At 39.0% G+C, this 19,614-nt stretch overlaps 2 protein-coding genes across 2 annotated transcripts in view; one reads left to right on the top strand and one right to left on the bottom strand.

Moving 5' to 3' along the window:
- Positions 1–5,877: 5,877 nt before the first annotated feature.
- On the bottom strand, positions 5,878–6,916 carry LOC110452272. The gene has a single exon (XM_021500677.1). It carries the CDS (start codon positions 6,914–6,916, stop codon positions 6,041–6,043), a length of 876 nt encoding a protein of 291 aa, XP_021356352.1. The 3' UTR covers positions 5,878–6,040.
- Positions 6,917–11,456: 4,540 nt separating this feature from the next.
- The window catches only part of LOC110452260 (uncharacterized PPE family protein PPE12-like), a 9,657-nt gene continuing 1,499 nt past the window's right edge, over positions 11,457–19,614 (top strand). The window contains exon 1 of the mRNA XM_021500666.1: positions 11,457–11,487. Coding sequence (XP_021356341.1) covers positions 11,457–11,487 — 31 coding nt within the window. The remainder of the gene's footprint in view (positions 11,488–19,614) is intronic.

Here is a 19,614-nt window from a genome sequence, read left to right as displayed (position 1 = left end):
CAGTAAAGTCTGGTGTCAGTAAAGTCTGGTGTCAGTAAAGTCTGTCAGTAAAGTCTGGTGTCAGGAAAGTATGATGTCAGTAAAGTCTGGTGTCAGTAAAGTCTGGTGTCAGGAAAGTATGATGTCAGTAAAGTCTGGTGTCAGTAAAGTCTGATGTCTGTAAAGTTAGGTGTCAGTAAAGTCTGATGTCAGTAAAGTTAGGTATCAGTAAAGTCTGATGTCAGTAAAGTTAGGTGTCAGTAAACACTGGTGTCAGTAAAGTCTGGTGTCAGTAAAGTCTTGTGTCAGTAAAGTCTGGTGTCAGTAAAGTTAGGTGTCAGTAAAGTCTGGTGTCAGTAAAGTCTGATGTTAGTAAAGTCTGGTGTCAGTAAAGTCTGATGTCAGTAAAGATGGATGTCAGCAAACACTGGTGTCAGTAAAGTCTGGTGTCAGTAAAGTCTTGTGTCAGTAAAGTCTGGTGTCAGTAAAGTTAGGTGTCAGTAAAGTCTGGTGTCAGTAAAGTCTGTCAGTAAAGTCTGGTGTCAGGAAAGAGTAAAGTCTGATGTCAGTAAAGTCTGGTGTCAGTAAAGTCTGTCAGTAAAGTCTGGTGTCAGGAAAGTATGATGTCAGTAAAGTCTGGTGTCAGTAAAGGCTGGTGTCAGTAAAGTCTGGTGTCAGTAAAGTCTTGTGTCAGTAAAGTCTGGTGTCAGTAAAGTTAGGTGTCAGTAAAGTCTGGTGTCAGTAAAGTCTGGTGTCAGTAAAGTCTTGTGTCAGTAAAGTCTGGTGTCAGTAAAGTTAGGTGTCAGTAAAGTCTGGTGTCAGTAAAGTCTGTCAGTAAAGTCTGGTGTCAGGAAAGAGTAAAGTCTGATGTCAGTAAAGTCTGGTGTCAGTAAAGTCTGTCAGTAAAGTCTGGTGTCAGGAAAGTATGATGTCAGTAAAGTCTGGTGTCAGTAAAGTCTGATGTCAGTAAAGATGGATGTCAGCAAACACTGGTGTCAGTAAAGTCTGGTGTCAGTAAAGTCTTGTGTCAGTAAAGTCTGATGTCAGTAAAGTTAGGTGTCAGTAAACACTGGTGTCAGTAAAGTCTGGTGTCAGTAAAGTCTGGTGTCAGTTAAGTCTGGTGTCAATAAAGTCAGGTGTCAGTAAAGTCTGATGTCAGTAAAGTCTGATGTCAGTAAAGTCTGATGTCAGTAAAGTCTGATGTCAGTAAAGTTGGGTGTCAGTAAACACTGGTGTCAGTAAAGTCTGATGTCAGTAAAGTTAGGTGTCAGTAAAGTCTGATGTCAGTAAAGTCTGGTGTCAGTAAAGTTAGGTGTCAGTAAAGTCTGGTGTCAGTAAAGTCTGGTGTCAGTAAAGTTAGGTGTCAGTATAGTGACATTTCAGTAAAGTCAGGTGTCAGTAAAGTGCCGTTTCAGTAAACTCATGTGTGAGTAAAGTCTGGTGTCAATAAACCACGGTGTCAGTAAAGTGCCGTTTCAGTAAAGTCTGGTGTCAGTAAAGTCTGGTGTCAGTTAAGTCAGGTGACAGTATACAATTGTTTCATTGGCACTGGGGGAACAGTCGAATCATTGACCCTCGGTAGCAGGGAAGACCTAGGGAACTGTTGCCCTCGACCTTGGGCAACAGTTCCCTAGGTCTTCCCTACTACCTCGGGTCAATGGTTTGACTGTTCCCCCAGTACCAATGAATCAAATGATTTATTACCCGACTCTCTATTTAAGAAACTTCCTGAATTGTGCTAGGTAGGATAAATGACTGTATGACAGGATAGAAGATTTAATTCTGCATAAAATCTACTCAAAAACTTGTTCAGTTGTTCATTACTGCACCTTTTGTCGATCATAACACCTTCTCTGCACACTATTTAACAAAAATATCCACCTCTCCCTTTATGACGTTTTTGTACTAAGAGAGTCCCTATTTTCCATAAGCAATTTGAAATCTTGCTCAGAAACATCCTCCAATCTGCCGTTATTTGCTATTTTCACCAGACGACAACAAACAAATCTGTATCAAAAAGACGCTTGAGTGGGGCCGCCCAAGGGGGAAATTGTTTGCACACGATTGTCGAGCATGCAACAGTAAGTGTGCAACAGTCGACTGTTGCACCCTGACATTATTTTACAGGTTTTCAGTTTTTTTCCAGTGACAGTAAAGTCAAGTGACAGTAAAGTCAAGTGACAGTAAAGTCAGGTGCCTGTAAAGTGGGGTGTCAGTTAAGTCAAGTGACAGTAAAGTCAGGTGACAGTAAAGACAAGTGCCTGTAAAGTGGGGTGTCAGTAAAGTCAAGCGACAGTAAAGACATGTGCCTGTAAAGTGGGGTGTCAGTAAAGTCAAGTGACAGTAAAGACAGGTGCCTGTAAAGTGGGGTGTCAGTAAAGTTAAGTGAAAGTAAAGTCAAGTGTCAGTAAAGAAAGTGACAGTAAAGTCAAGTGACAGTAAAGGCAGGTGCCTGTAAAGTGGGGTGTAAGTTAAGTCAAGAGACAGTAAAGACAGGTGCCTGTAAAGTGGGATGTCAGTAAAGTCAAGTGCCAGTAAAGTCAAGTGACAGTAAAGTCAAGTGACAGTAAAGTCAAGTGACAGTAAAGTCAGGTGACAGTAAAGACAGTTGCCTGTAATGTGGGGTGTCAGTTAAGTCAAGTGACAGTAAAGTCAAGTGACAGTAAAGACATGTGCCTGTAAAGTGGGGTGTCAGTAAAGTCAAGTGAAAGTAAAGTCAGGTGACAGTAAAGTCAAGTGATATTAAGGTCAAGTGACAGTAAAGACAGGTGTCAGTAAAGTCAAGTGACAGTAAAGTCAGGAAACAGTAAAGACAGGTCTCAGTAAAGTCAAGTGACAGTGAAGACGGGTGCCTGTAAAGTGGGGTGTCAGTAAAGTCAAGTGACAGTAATGTCAAGTGTCAGTAAAGAAAGTGACAGTAAAGTCAAGTGACAGTAAAGGCAGGTGCCTGTAAAGTGGGGGGTAAGTTAAGTCAAGAGACAGTAAAGACAGGTGCCTGTAAAGTGGGATGTCAGTAAAGTCAAGTGCCAGTAAAGTCAAGTGACAGTAAAGTCAAGTGACAGTAAAGACAGGTGCCTATAAAGTAGGGTGTCAGTAAAGTCAGGTGTCAGTTAAGTCAAGTGACAGTAATGTCAAGTGTCAGTAAAGAAAGTGACAGTAAAGTCAAATGACAGTAAAGGCAGGTGCCTGTAAAGTGGGGTGTAAGTTAAGTCAAGAGACAGTAAAGACAGGTGCCTGTAAAGTGGGATGTCAGTAAAGTCAAGTGACAGTAAAGTCAAGTGACAGTAAAGTCAAGTGACAGTAAAGACAGGTGCCTATAAAGTAGGGTGTCAGTAAAGTCAGGTGTCAGTAAAGTCAAGTGTCAGTAAATTAAAGTGTAAGTAAACTCAAATGACAGTAAAGTCAAGTGTCAGTACAGTCAGGTGTCAGAAAAGTCAGGTGTCGATAAAGTAAAGTGTAAGTAAACTCAAATGACAATGAAGTCAAATGTCAGTACAGTCAGGTGTCAGAAAAGTCAGGTGTCATTAAAGTCTTGTGTCAGGAAAGTCAGGTGTCACTAAAATCAAGTGAAAGTAAAGTGACAGTGAAGTCAAGTGTCAGTAAAGTCTTGTGTCAGTAAAGTCTTGTGTCAGGAAAGTCAAGTGACAGTAAAGTAAAGTGACAGTAAAGTCAGGTGTCAGTAAAGTGAGGTGTCAGTAAAGTCAAGTGTCAGTAAAGTAAATGTTAGTAAACTCAAATGACAGTAAAGTCAAGTGTCAGTACAGTCAGGTGTCAAAAAAATCAGGTGTCAATAAAGACTTGTCAGTAAACTCAGGTGTCAGAAAAGCCAGGTGTCAATCAAGTTGTGTCAGTAAACTCAGGTGTCAGAAAAGTCAGGTGTCAATAAAGTCTGGTGTCATTCATGTCTGGTGTCAGTCAATCATGTGTCAGTACAATCTTGTGTAAAAACTAAGTATCAGTAAAGTCTGGTGTCAGTTGAGTTGGGTGTCAGTGAAGTTGGTTGTCAGCCAAGCCAGATGTAAGTAAAACAAGGTCTTCGTACAATCAAATAAAGAGGTTGCATGAAAGTGGGATGTCAGTGAAGTCAGATATCATTTATGATTCATCAGACAAAACATTATGTTAATTATTACCATCCTGAAACACAAGGATGTCAGAGGTATACCTATATTTGACCTTTATATAAAGTTTGACGAAAATCTGTGAAAGAATGAAGTTGCTAAGTGTTTAAATTGAATCAGTTGATGATTTTCTATATATAGCAACAGTGACCTTGGCCTTGACCTTGGAACTATGATACACAACGGTGTTCGAAGTATACTCATACTTGACCTTTGTATAAAGTTTGACCAAAATCTGTCAAAGAATGAAGTTGCTAAATGTTTACATTGAATCGGGACAGGACGCAACATGACAGGATGGGTATTTACTTTGAATCGGGACAGGAAGGGAGTCGGGACGGGACGGGAAGGGACAGGACAGGAAGGGACAGGAAGGGAGTCGGGACGGGACGGGAAGGGACGGGACAGGAAGGGACAGGAAGAGAGACGGGATGGGACGGGAAGGGACGGGACAGGAATGGACAGGAAGGGAGTCGGGACGGGACGGGAAGGAACGGTACAGGAAGGGACAGGAAGGGAGTCGGGACGGGACGGGAAGGAACGGTACAGGAAGGGACAGGAAGGGACAGGAAGGGAGTCGGGACAGGACGGGAAGGGACGGGACGGGACAGACATGGGCAACACTATATGCCCCCCCCCCCCCCCCCCCCCTATTATGGCGGGGGCATAATAAACCAATTGATAGGCCCTCTCTTAACTCATATGGGATCGCCTCCTCCTTTGAAAAACAATACTGTACAGGTGTTTTTGAAGCTAGAGAAAGCATATTGACCACTTACTCTGTTCACCAGAGGTAAGTCCCTGTGACTTTTTCCTTTTTCCTTTACTAAAGAGAATGCTCCCAGGGAGATCGTATACCTCTAGGAGTGCTCTGGGTAGTGCAATCTTTCAGTGTCTTGCCAGACTACCAAGGGGAGACTATACCGCACAGGGTTAAAGTCATGAATAGGGTGATTGTAAAAGTGTGTTTCTGTTAAGGGGGAGTACTTCAAAGAATTAATGTAATAGAAAGATCCAACTTTGAACATCATACATCATCACACAGTGATTTCTGATATTTATAGTGACCGAATTGATTTTATCATATGAATACTGTATGTGTTATGCAGAGTCATAAAGCCATCACATAAATAGAGGACCTTACATGGGTTTCCATTTCATAAGAAATTTTATGAAACAAGTCTAAGAATTTTTCAATTAAGCGATCCTCTGGCGAGCTAAAATGAAAAATTTGTGACGAGTTCCAAAAGTTCATATGAAATGAAAACGAGTGTAAGACCATTTTTATCACATAATCATGATTTGTGGCATTTATTCGTGAAAAACAACAATGTTCATGCAACCTTGAAGTGTAAAAAGCCGTCATTTTTAATCCAGTGCGTAAGTCTATGACGTCATGTACTTGTTCTAGGCGTGACGTCACAATTGAAACAATTGAAACTAAATTCAACCAATCATAGGACTGATAGGTCATATTACATGGGTTAATACGCAAACAAATATGACATTGGTATATTCACTGGATAACACAGTACATCATGTGATAAATTATGTTTATGTAACATGTGTAATGATTCATTCCGGAAATGACATCACAATCGAATAGAAACAATCAACGTGACATCACGTTGTTTTGGATTTTTTGTATTTGCTCGCTAAATCCAAAACAAGTATCATAAATCTAATATGAAGGGAAACTTATGACAGATCCTCGTGGAACGGCCCTTATATTACCAATACAAATGACTACAAAACATTCTGTATCATTTATCTTACACATGTTTTTATTTTCTTAAAAAAAAAATCAATGAAAATTGGCCACAATAAATTTTTCCTTGGTCTATTTCCACTGCCTATACATGAAAATTGATACTATGAAAATGGGGCCGTATAGCCAATGTAAAATGGCTTTGTAAAACACACAAGAAACCGAAAAAAGATTATCCAACTTCACAAATAGTTTTAAAGCGAATCGTTGACGAACAGGGAATAGATTGAAATTGGTTCACTTCCCACACGACACATCCTTCAGTGGGGCCTTGCCCATCTTCTCCATAGAAAAACATAGTTAAGTTTATGGCGTCACCGTCTGAGAAGATCCAGGAACTCGTACCATCAACATACATTCCATCTACGTGATACCCACCTGACAGCTGATATTTAGTGATTAACAAGGTACCCTGTTCAAATGATTTTACTCTTAAAAGATGTGCCCCTCTACTTGTACAGTAGTCCAGTGCCTCATGACGTAAATGTGTAACAGATGGACCCAGTATAACAGTGTTACCTGTGCAGACAAAATTTGGAGTTGTCCACTGTCCATCAGCCTTGCACACGATTGGCTCAGGAGGATCGGTATAACTTTTGTTTATACCGCCATTACAGCTGTAGTCGATAACACTTGTGTCCAGATTGATTGTGGCATTCACAACTTCTGGAGGTGGGCCACAGGGGGACGTCACACAGGCAAGTTCTCCACTTGATAAAGTGACACAGACACTGTCCGCAGTAGTATTGAAATCGCTTGCTCCGTTCAGAATATCTGTACGTTGTCGAACCACGACCTTTGAACGTGTACCTACAGATTCACCAGTAAATGTTCCTAAGCTCATATAGCAAGATAAACTACTAACTTGAAAAACCAAGAGCTGGCAATCTCTGTGTGACAGACACTGTTTTTCACACTGTTTAAGTCCGATGGGGTAGATACTTTTGAAGCCAGTAATGTTCACAGAGTCTACAGTACCAGGTAGTTCACAACTCACACTGATAAAGGTCATAATGTCAGCCAGTAATACTAACAATAGTGTATTCATTTTGACTTGATGGTAACACCCCAAGAGCTAACAGCTTCTATTGTTGGAAAAAAACACTTGAGTGACTGCTAACTACACTTCTGTTGTAAATAACTTCACTTCGGTTGTTGACAACTCCACTTCTGTTGTTGATAACTACACTTCTGTTGTTGATAACTACAATTCAGTTGTTGACAACTCCAACGAGTGTACTGTGTAACACAGTTTGTACCGTCTAATCTTTGTAAATGTTTTTACAACCAAAAGTGTTTTTTTTAAAACAAAAATCTTTGAACGACTTTGTGCAATGACGCTGATTTTCGCAAACTTTAGTCACAAAATTGGCACCTCTGAAAACTTGTGCAGAAGAATGTGTAGAGTTACGCTGTCTCCCGTATACTGACACAGACAGGGGGGAAAAAATTGTAGATTTTTTGTTGAATTTAATTTTGCTGTTTTTCCTAAAATGACACAGACAGCAAACTTCCGTAAACTTTGTTGAGTTTGTCGCTGTTTCTTGTTTACTTGAATTACTGCTCCTCGTATACCAAACCTGTCCGAAACTAAGCGAGCTTGACAGATGCAGATATTTTTATAGTGAACATATATTGTATGTCGACTCCATGGTAACTCCATTAATGTATCCACTGTTTGCGTGCATTCCATTGGTCCCATCAGAACAACTGTGACATAGAATTTCATCATGTGACATTATTCATTAATTGATGTCATGACAAGTCTTTCATGTCCATTTATAATCAGCTGCTGATCATGATAATAGAATCAGTCATTGTCAGACCAAACCTGGCATTATTTTCAAAACCTTTCAATTTTGAGGTCACTTGAATTATTCATTGTTATAACATCAATAGGATATGATTGGGTAACTCTAAATAAAAACTGATAGTCAGTTTCTAGGTCGATCATGATAATTGTTTAATATTACTGAATCAAAAAACGGTTCATTATCAGCCAAAACTAGATGGAATCCAATGAACTGGAAAACATCATTAATGTATATTCAAATAAAACAACTGTAAGTGAACAATAACTTGAAACAAGCCAACGAGCCCCATACAACATGATCAGGAAACTATTAAATATTGATACAAATAAATCAGTCGTAACCTGATGTTTGCTGTATAGATTAGAAATGCTGTTATCAATTTCAATAGATATAATATAAGCGTTTTTTCTATACATAGGAAATAGCACGAGTATGGCCTTGTGTAAAAAAAAATAGAAAATGATATGTGAACTATTATATTTAATATTTGTACAGTCAGACCCAGTTATATTGAAATCCTTGGGAATTGAAAAAATACTTCAAATTAACCTGTTTTCAATATTGTATTGGTAGCTTCAACATTTATTTGTGAAGGATAACTGATTTTTATATTCATCTAAATCAACCATATATGATTAAGAAATGTGTGTAATCTAAACCTCCAAGTCTGACACTGCATATATATATGACCTGTAAAATCAGAAACCTCTGTAACCAGATCTCTTACTTAATCTGACACAGAATTGGACCTGTAGAATCAGAAACCCCTGTTACCAGATATACAACCCAGTCTGAAACCATATTTAATCTGAAGCATCAGAAACCTCTGTTACCAGATCACTCACTAAGTCTGACACCATATTTAATCTGTAGAATCAGAAACCTCTGTATCTAGATATCTTACTTAGTCTGACACAGGATTGGACATTTAGAATCAGAAACCTCTGTAACTAGATATATATCTTACTTAGCCTGAGACTGGATTGGACATTTAGAATCAGAAACCTCTGTAACTAGATATATATCTTACTTAGTCTGACACAGGATTGGACATTTAGAATCAGAAACCTCTGTAACTAGACCTCTTACTTAGTCTGACATAGGATTGGACATTTAGAATCAGAAACCTCTGTAACCAGATCTCTTACTTATTCTGACACAGGATTGGACCTGTATAATCAGAAACCTCTGTAACCAGATGACTTAATTAGTCTGACACAGGATTGGACCTGCATGTATAATCAGAAACCTCTGTAACCAGATGACTTAATTAGTTTGACACAGGATTGGACCTGTATAATCAGAAACCTCTGTAACCAGACCTCATACTTAGTCTGACACAGGTTCCTGTAGAAACAGAAACCTCTGTTACCAGTTTTCTTACCTAGTATCCGACATGTGTTACTTATTTCTGATTACTGACACCTAAATGATTCTCTGCTGCAATTTGCATGAGGTCAAGTGGGATATTAATGAAATTATTATTTTTATTTTATGAAATTAACATTCGATTTCATGATAAATCTGGGCCAAGTTCCAAACGTGTAAACTAAATTCCGTCTTCAGACACCTATTCTATAGCACTTATAAGACTCCTATAGGCAAAACAGTTAGTGCTTTGTACTCCAATACAGCATGCAGGCACTTAAAAAATAATGTCATGATTTGAACTTGATCAAATTAAAAAGGTAAGAATTATGTTTTCACAGTAAACAAAATAGTTTTCCAGGAATATCTGATTAATAACATTCAAAATCAAAACAAATAATTGGTTTCTATGGTTACAAACCTCAAAAAGAAACAAAAAGAAACCCATTAGAAGCTGTTATTTTTCAAAACGTCTCGTAGAGGTTTATCAAGTATGCTGGTGCATTACCTTGCTGTCATAATTCCTTTTGGTCTTGGCAAAATGCCGATCACACTTCAATGCCTTAACGTGTCAAAGCACCCACTCTACTCGTCATCGGACACACACCCTGTCAGGGAAATGAAAGTTTTCCTCTCCAAATTAAATGCAGGATGTGGCAATATAATGCAGGAAAGATAAAGCTTCCATTTTTTTATTTTATTTTTTTATAAAGTTCATTTTTCTATCTTTGGGTAATAAATGTGTATGAAACCATATTAGACAACGGACTATTTTCTATTGATGAAATAGTGAAGCTTTTGTATTTTCTAACCGTCCACACCAAAAATAGATACACAGACATTTTGCTTAACAAAAGGTCTATCAGGCCTGTATCACACTTGTTATCTGGACTGTAGATAGCTATATGTATATAGGGAGTTATATGTTTTCACTAAATAGCCACAGATGTGACCATTTCCGATCAAACAAATCTTGGCCACAGATACTGGAAAAGTGGAAACTTCCGAGTGTGGAAATTTCTGCGTTGTGACCCTTTAAACTGAATTTAGTGTGGCAATTTTCACCATGGCAAATAATTAAAGTTCTGAAATCTAAAATATTCTATTTATTTAACTTTATTTATTTATTTGTCTATCTATAAACAAATATTGCTGTGTAGATAATTTCGTGTTAATTCACTAAATGCAAAAAATGTAAACATTTCCGCTTATGCAGTAATAGAATGAAAATAACAGTAATATTTGTACGATACATTTGATTAAAATTTATTTTGTCTCAACCAGTCAGATGATATGGTGGCCATCTTGGATTTCAAATTAACACAAAGAAATATCAACACCTGTTCAGGACCATGAGAAAGTAATCATTTCTACCCATTTTGGTTTTAACTATTGTGGTGATAGTTGAAAATAAAAGCCATCATTAAGATTATTCAGCCATTTAGAGGACAGATGGCAATTTGTGATTGTGAATTACCATTAATACCACTCGGTTAGGGCCATGAGAGGGACATTAATTCATTAGGAACATCATTAGCATGTTTTGATGAAATTGAGATGATTATAACTTCAGAGGTAAAGGTGATCTCATTTTGGATAACATATGTTAAAAAAAACGTGCAAGAGGGGGTCTTAACTCATTCACTCCTGAAGACTCATTTGAACCCTTCCATTTCAAAGGTTGGAATAGTTCATTATGAAGTTTCAGGGGTGAATGAGTTAATGTGGGAGCTAGGAAACTGGAGAACACAGAAGAAATTACCCACATGGTCATGCAGGCAATTGACCCCATACCTTTCACGTCCAATCAGGGAATTTAACTCTGGCAGCCTCTATTTTGGACCCTGACCTTGACACCAGAGGGCAGCCTTAACACCTATATAGTCACATCATTCAATCTTGGCCCTTCACCAAGAGATGCATGATCTGACATCTCAAACTTAAATTCAAAATATTTTCCCAAACTTAACGAATGGTCTTTAAAGATTTTCTCTTATTTCCCATATTGGACCCCATCTTTTATATCCTAGAAGAGGCCTGATAACTTTCCGTATTCCCCAGCTCAGGATAGTAGTGATCATGTGGTCCATGTTTTTTTCTGCCTGTATAGTGTACAAAAATGTAGGTATGGTCACCTTGAGTTCTACAATTAACAGATGAGATTTAAGTGATCCAATGGTCAAGGTTAAAAGGTCAAAGGTCAAAGGTCACAATAGAGCACTATCAAGTAAAAAGCATCAATTTGTTAAAGATATCAGTCGCTGACTCTTCCTCAGATCCAGTTTATATTTTCCCCTTAATTAGTAAGTGGTGACATAAAGCGCTTCACCTCGCTAGATTTTGGTGGTTGTTCAGGTCAAGGTTACAAGGTCAAGGTTACAAGGTCAAAACTCACACCAGACCACAATGGGTGATTCCGGGTTTGGTGGGAAATCAGGTTTGTAAGCCCAGCACACTTTTACTTGTTCATGTTAAATCAAATACGATCCTTTAGACACACAAAATCTCTAAAATCTATAGGAAACCCTCTGAAATCATTCTTTTGAAAACAAATTGACAAATGACTATGGATGGTAGTAAATGCTACATAAAAACAAACTCTAACAATTAAGATTAAAAATACTTTGGATATCAATTTTCCCAGCATCAACATTGTATAATGAAAAGATGTATCTGCATGATTCTTCAACACTATATGTGACTGAATCATTATTTTCACACTATGTAATAGTGCATCATAACTGCATTCACATCAATAAATCTGGTCGAGAATGAGTCAACACATCAGCATGGTTAAATCATTGACTCAATTACAAGATTTAGCCATATCCTCATCACAGATTAAAAACCAGTCCTAGGAAAATATTACCACAAACCAGCATCAGCCTTGGCACTTCCTGATACTATATTTGAACACTTATCACACTAGTGTCTTTTCCATTTCAAGAACAATTAAGGCATATCTGAGCATAAAAGAAATAGAATTAGTGAAATGCCTATAAAACGCCTGTGACAGGATACAAAATTCAGGCCCTTTACATTGAAACACCTAAAAAAAATCCCATGTTAAAATCTATTTTGGTGTTGGTTTGTAGTAAGAAGAGGAGATAGATACGGGTTCCATACCGCCACACTTCAAATCTCATTTAAAACAATCCACCTTTTTTGTCCTCAAGTTTGTACTACTGCAGGGCTATATAATTACAGTCTGACTATTCCGTCTTTGCGTATTGCATAGTTATCTTCTTTTGTGAGCATATATTGATTGTTACGTCATTTGTTTTTGAGAGTAACGTCAGCAATTTTTGAGAAAACGACACAATTTTCTTACACAAACCAATGATGTAACAATCAATACCTGCTCTCAAGAGAAGATAACTCTGCAATATGCAAAGACGGAATTAATATAGATCAGCTACTCATCTCCCAACCTTAAATACCAGACATTTAAAAGACGCCAAATTTGTAGATATTGATGTTAACCCCAAAACCCATCAGATTAACAAAGTAAATATCCCACTTTCTTAGGACTGGTATCAAGTAACTATAGTAGTCTGACTGTCATGGACTGATAGGTAATATTAGGTCGTCTTAGGACTGTCAGGTAATATAAGGTGGTCTTAGGACTGACAGGTAATATAGGGTTGTCTTATAACTGACAGGTAATATAAGGTCGTCTAAGGACTGACAGGTAATATTAGGTTGTCTTAAGACTGACAGGTAATATTAGGTTGTCTTAGGACTAACAGGTAATATAAGGTCGTCTAAGGACTGACAGGTAATATTAGGTTGTCTTAGGACTGACAGGTAATATTAGGTTGTCTTAGGACTAACAGGTAATATAAGGTCGTCTATCGACTGACAGGTAATTTAAGGTTGTCTTAGGACTGACATGTTATATTAGGTTGTCTTAAGACTTACAGGTAATATAAGGTCGTCTTAGAACTGACAGGTAACACAAGGATATCTTAGGACTGACAGGTAATATTAGGTTGTCTTAGGACTGGTATCATGTAACTATAGTAGTCTGAGGACTGACAGGTAACACAAGGATACCTTAGGGCTGACAGGTAATATAAGAATGTCTTAGGACTGACAGGTAATATAAGAATGTCTTAGGACTGAAAGGTAATATAAGAATGTCTTAGGACTGACAGGTAATATTAGGTTGTCTTAGGACTAACAGGTAATATAAGGTCATCTTAGGACTGACAGGTAATATAAGGTTGTCTTAGGACTGACATGTTATATTAGAATGTCTTAGAACTTACAGGTAACACAAGGATATCTCAGGACTGACAGGTAATATTAGGTTGTCTTAGGACTGGTATCATGCAACTATAGTAGTCTGAGGACTGACAGGTAACATAAGGCTGTCTCAGGACTAACAGGTAACATAAGGCTGTCTTAGGACTGCCAGTTAGGATGACTAAGGACTGACAGTTAGGAGGTCTTAGAACTGATCTTTAATATAAGTATAAGGTCGTCTAAGGACTGACAGGAAACATTAAGGTGTCGCAGGACTAACAGCTATTTTTAGGCTGTCTTAGGACTGCCAGTTAGGATGACTAAGGACTGACAGTTAGGATGATTTAGGACTGACAGGAAACATAAGGCTGTCTTAGGACTGCCAGTTAGGATGACTAAGGACTGACAGTTAGGAGGTCTTAGAACTGATCTTTAATATAAGTATAAGGTCGTCTAAGGACTGACAGGAAATATAAGAATGTCTTAGGACAAACAGGTAATATTAGGTTTTCTTAGGATGGACATATATAAGAATGTCTTAGGACTGAAAGGGAATATTAGGTTGTCTTAAGACTTACAGGTAATATTAGGTTGTCTTAGGTTAAGGTTGTCTTAGGACTATATAAGGTTGTCTTAGGACTGAGATGTTATATTAGAATGTCTTAGTACTTGCAGGTAACACAAGGATAACTTAGGACTGACAGTTCTAAGACGACCTTATATTACCTGTCACCTTTGTTAAGAAACAACCTGTGTTAAGACACCACCTTTGTTAAGAAACAACCTGTGTTAAGACACCACCTTTGTTAAGAAACAACCTGTGTTAAGACACCACCTTTGTTAAGAAACAACCTGTGTTAAGACACCACCTTTGTTAAGATACCACCTGTGTTAAGATTCCACCTGTTTTAAGATTCCACCTGTGTTAAGACACCACCTTTGTTAAGAAACAACCTGTGTTAAGACACCACCTTTGTTAAGAAACAACCTGTGTTAAGACACCACCTTTGTTAAGAAACAACCTGTGTTAAGACACCACCTTTGTTAAGAAACAACCTGTGTTAAGACACCACCTTTGTTAAGAAACAACCTGTGTTAAGACACCACCTTTGTTAAGATACCACCTGTGTTAAGGTACCACCTGTGTTAAGTAACCACCTGTGTTAAGTAACCACCTGTGTTATGATACTACCAGTGTTAAGATACCACCTGAGTTAAGTAATACACCTTGTATCGTAAGCTCCTGGATTGATAGCCCTTGTATCGTAAGCGCCTGTGTTGATACAAGGGCTATCGTAAGCTCCTGTGTTGATACAAGGGCTATCGTAAGCTCCTGTGTTGATACAAGGGCTATCGTAAGCTCCTGTGTTGATAGCCCTTGTATCAACACAGGAGCTTACGATACAAGGGATCTCAACACAGAAGATTACGATACAAGGGCTATCGTAAGCTCCTGTATTGATAGCCCTTGTATCGTAAGCGCCTGTGTTGATACAAGGGCTATCGTAAGCTCCTGGATTGATAGCCCTTGTATCAACACAGGCGCTTACGATACAAGGGATCTCAACACAGAAGATTACGATACAAGGGCTTGACAGTTAGGATGTCTTAGGGTTGACAGTTAGGATGTTTTAGGCCTGACAGGAAACATTAAGGTGTCGTAGGGCTGACAGATTTTTTTTTGGTGTCTTAGGTCTGACAGGGAACATAAAGATTTCTCAGGACTGACAGGTAAAATAGGGATGACTTAGGACTGACTGGTAATATAATTAGGTCATCTTGGGACTGACAGGTAATAAAATTAGGTCATCTTAGGGCTGACAGGAAATATAGGGATGACTTAGGACTGACTGGTAACATAGGGATGTATTAAGACTGACAGTTAGGAGGTCTTAGAACTGATCTTTAATATAAGTATAAGGTCGTCTAAGGACTGACAGGAAACCTAAGGCTGTCTTAGGACTATTAGAATGTCTTAGTACTTGCAGGTAACACAAGGATGCCTTAGGACTGACAGGGAATATAATTAGGTCATCTAGGACTGACAGGTAACATAAGGCTGTCTCAGGACTGACACAGTTGTATGTTTCCCCTGGGATTAGATTACCTCTGTGACCCACATCTTTCCAGAACCCTATTTAGGATGTTTTAGGCCTGACAGGAAACATTAAGGTGTCGTAGGACTGACAGATATTTTTAGGCTGTCTTAGGACTGACATTTAGGATATCGTAGGACTGAATGTAACAGGTAATATAAGGTTGTCCTAGGACTGACATGTTATATTAGAATGTCTTAGGACAAACAGGTAATATTAGGTTGTCTTAAGACTTACAGGTAATATTCACCTGTCTTAGGACTGGTCTCAAGTAACTATAGTAGTCTGAGGACTGACTGGTAACACAAGGATACCTTAGGACTGACAGGTTACACAAGTATATCTTAGGACTGACAAGTAAGTTTAGGATGTCTTAGGCCTGACAGGTAACATAAGGTCATCTTAGAATATCTCAGGAATGACAGGTAACATAAGGCTGTCTCAGGACTAACAGGTAACATAAGGCTGTCTCAGGACTGACACAGTTGTATGTTTCCCCTGGGATTAGATTACCTCTGTGACCCACATCTTTCCAGAACCCTCTTTAGGATGTTTTAGGCCTGACAGGAAACATTAAGGTGTCGCAGGACTAACAGCTATTTTTAGGCTGTCTTAGGACTATTAGAATGTCTTAGTACTTGCAGGTAACACAAGGATACCTTAGGGCTGACAGGAAATATAGGGATGACTTAGGACTGACTGGTAACATAGGGATGTCTTAAGACTGACAGGTAACACAAGGATGCCTTAGGACTGACAGGTAACACAGGGATGTTTTAGGTCTGACAGGTAACACAAGGATACCTTAGGACTGACGGGTAACATAGGGATGTCTTAAGACTGACAGGTAACACAGGGATGTCTTAGGTCTGACAGGTAACATAAAGATTTCTCAGGACTGACAGGAAACATAAGGCTGTCTTAGGACTGACATGATACATTAGTCTAAGTAATATTACTCTGTCTTAGGACTGACATTTAGGATATCGTAGGACTGAATGTAACATATAAGTATGTCTCAGGACTAACAGGTAACATAAGGCTGTCTCAGGACTGACACAGTTGTATGTTTCCCCTGGGATTAGATTACCTCTGTGACCCACATCTTTCCAGAACCCTATAGTGCATATTTACATATATATATATTATTAAAATATGTGTCACACAAGCGTATTGCTGTGAGTGACATTACAAACTAGGTGTGGCAGGGAGAACTATGAAATTCCCTTCTAACCGACAACTACAAGCCACATTCTGGCCTACAGCAGACCCTCAAACACTTTTACGATTACCCCTACCACATTTAATATGGTGTTGGAGAACTGACCTTAATTTAAGCTTAACACCCATTATGGCCAAAAGCAGACCCTCATAAGCCCAGACCATTTTGCATACCATAGACTGATTTTTTATGGAACAAAAAATCAATCACTTGAGACCTGATAAAAGTATTTTTACAAAACTTTCATTCCATATTTGAAATTCAATTTATCAAATAAAAAATAGATGTTTCCTTTTATCAAGCATGCACAAGCTAACCAACACTGATACACTGCTCCCTGCGGCATATCAAAACAATTTGCCCGCAAGTTAAAAGGCAAGCTAGAATACCTGGTGTACCCCAGACTAGTATCACACAGTTTTCACATTTGTTAGATCAGATTAGGCCACTTTTAAATGATACAATATGACTTCAGGCCTAGTGAAAAGGAAAGTATCAGAGATATAAGGAAGTAAAGACAGTCACATTTCAGGTGGTGTCTTAACACTGGTTGTGTCTTAACACAGGTTGTTTCTTAACAAAGGTGGTGTCTTAACAAAGGTGGTGTTTTAACAAAGGTGGTGTCTTAACACAGGTGGTATCTTAACACAGGTGGTATCTTAACACAGGTGGTCTCTTAATACAGGTGGTCCCTTAACACAGGTGGTGTCTTAACACAGGTGGAATCTTAAAACAGGTGGAATCTTAACACAGGTGGTATCTTAACACAGGTGGTATCTTAACACAGGTGGTCTCTTAATACAGGTGGTCCCTTAACACAGGTGGTATCTTAACACAGGTGGTCTCTTAATACAGTAGGTCTCTTAACACAGGTGGTTCGTAACACAGGTGGTATCTCAACACAGGTGGTATCTTAATACAGGTGATACCTTAACACAGGTGGTACCTTAACACAGGTGGTATCTTAACAAAGGTGGTATCTAATACAGGTGGTACCTTAACACAGGTGGTATCTTAACACTGGTAGTATCTTAACACAGGTGGTTACTTAACACAGGTGGTATCTTAACACAGGTGGTATCTTAATACAGGTGGTCCCTTAACACAGGTGGTCCCTTAACACAGGTGGTTTCTTAATACAACTGGTCTCTTTAAACATGTTTAGTTCACAATGAAATCACTACAATTTAAATTGGTCTCTAAATAGGTGTATACATTTTACCAGAGTTACCGTGTCTTTATGCCTATTCAAAACTTAATTCACTCACAACTTTAGTGTCCAATAACATTTCAACAGATTAACCTACAGATATATACCCTCAAACCTGAGACCACTTTTGGTAAGTCCAAAAAACTTTTTCTTAATGCAGGTACGTCAGGTCTCTCAGTACAGGTTAATCATGGTAATTCATTCGAACAAACCTGATTGCCATTTCCAGGACCAAGTTAATTTTATAGAAAAAGTGTGAATGGACCATATATAGATGCCAATACCAGTGACAAGCTTAAGTCATGCGATGTGATAGTCGTGTTTGTTGTTTTGTGATGTGGTACAGAGAAGACTCGACCATGGACGCCAGCCACTACATGTACAAAGGGTGAGCAAAACACAACAGTTCTGTATGATTCTCGACTGAGCCTGTCAGAAACAGTATCGGAACATATCTTCTGTATGTAGAGGGGGAGATTAGAGTTATTGTTTATGTCACTAGTCAGGGCCCTTTAGGAGTCAGGGCCCTTTGGGAGTCAGGGCCCTTTGGGAGTCAGGGCCCTATGGGAGTCAGGGCCCTTTGGGAGTCAGGGCCCTTTGGGAGTCGAGGAGCAGCAGAAGAACATTCTATAGTATCAACCTGAGTCTATCAGCTGACCCATCAATAAGTTTGTCTGGATTGTGACCAAATGTCAACTAACACACAGATTGTCTCGTCTTTATTCTACTAAGTTCAATGCATGTGGTAATAGACACTTGTTTGTACAAAAAACCCTTGTCATGAGCTTACCTGATAAGGATACTTGTAAGGGGCTAAATTACCATAGGAGGGAGATGCAGACATATATACGCTTTCCAAAGCATACCAGAGCAGAGAGGCACCAAGGAACTACTACTAAATGTGGGAACCATACCTGGGGGAAACCAAGATGCATGTGAGCATAAGAGAGCCAAGGAGGAACAGAAATAGGGTCAACATCGGAGTTTATAGGATATAAGGGCTATCAACAAAGGAGCTTACCACAGAAGTAAGGTCAACAATGGAGCTTATGATACAAGGGCTATCAACAAAGGAGCTCACCACAGAAGTAAGGTCAACAACGGAGCTTATGATACAAGGGCTATCAACAAAGGAGCTTACGATACAAGGGCTATCAACACAGGAGCTTACGATACAAGGGATATCAACACAGGAGCTTACGATACAAGGGATATCAACACAGAAGATTACGATACAAGGGCTATCAATACAGGAGCTTACGATACAAGGGCTATAAACACAGGAGCTTACGATACAAGGGCTATCAACACGGGAGCTTACGATACAAGGGCTATCAACACAGAAGATTACGATACAAGGGCTATCAATACAGGCGCTTACGATACAAGGGCTATCAATACAGGAGCTTACAATACAAGGGCTATCAACACAGGAGCTTACGATCCAAGGGCTATCAATACAGGAGCTTACGATACAAGGGCTATCACCACAGGAGCTTACGATACAAGGGCTATCAACACAGGAGCTTGCGATACAAGGGCTATCAACACAGGAGCTTACAATACAAGGGCTATCAACCCAGGAGCTTACGATACAAGGGCTATCAACACAGGAGCTTACGATACAAGGGCTATCAATACAGGAGCTTACAATACAAGGGCTATCAACACAGAAGATTACAATACAAGGGCTATCAACACAGGAGCTTACGATACAAGGGCTATCAACACAGGAGCTTACGATACAAGGGCTATCAACACAGGAGCTTACGATACAAGGGCTATCAA

Source organism: Mizuhopecten yessoensis, unplaced genomic scaffold (genome assembly GCF_002113885.1).
Source record: "Mizuhopecten yessoensis strain PY_sf001 unplaced genomic scaffold, ASM211388v2 scaffold739, whole genome shotgun sequence".
NCBI lineage: Eukaryota > Metazoa > Mollusca > Bivalvia > Pectinida > Pectinidae > Mizuhopecten > Mizuhopecten yessoensis.
Note: the sequence above shows the minus strand (reverse complement) of the source record. Positions and strands in the feature narration are given on the sequence as shown.

Coding starts and splice junctions, on each gene's coding strand:
- LOC110452272 (XM_021500677.1), bottom strand. CDS start 6,916: ATGAATACACTATTGTTAGTATTACTGGCTGACATTATGACCTTTATC.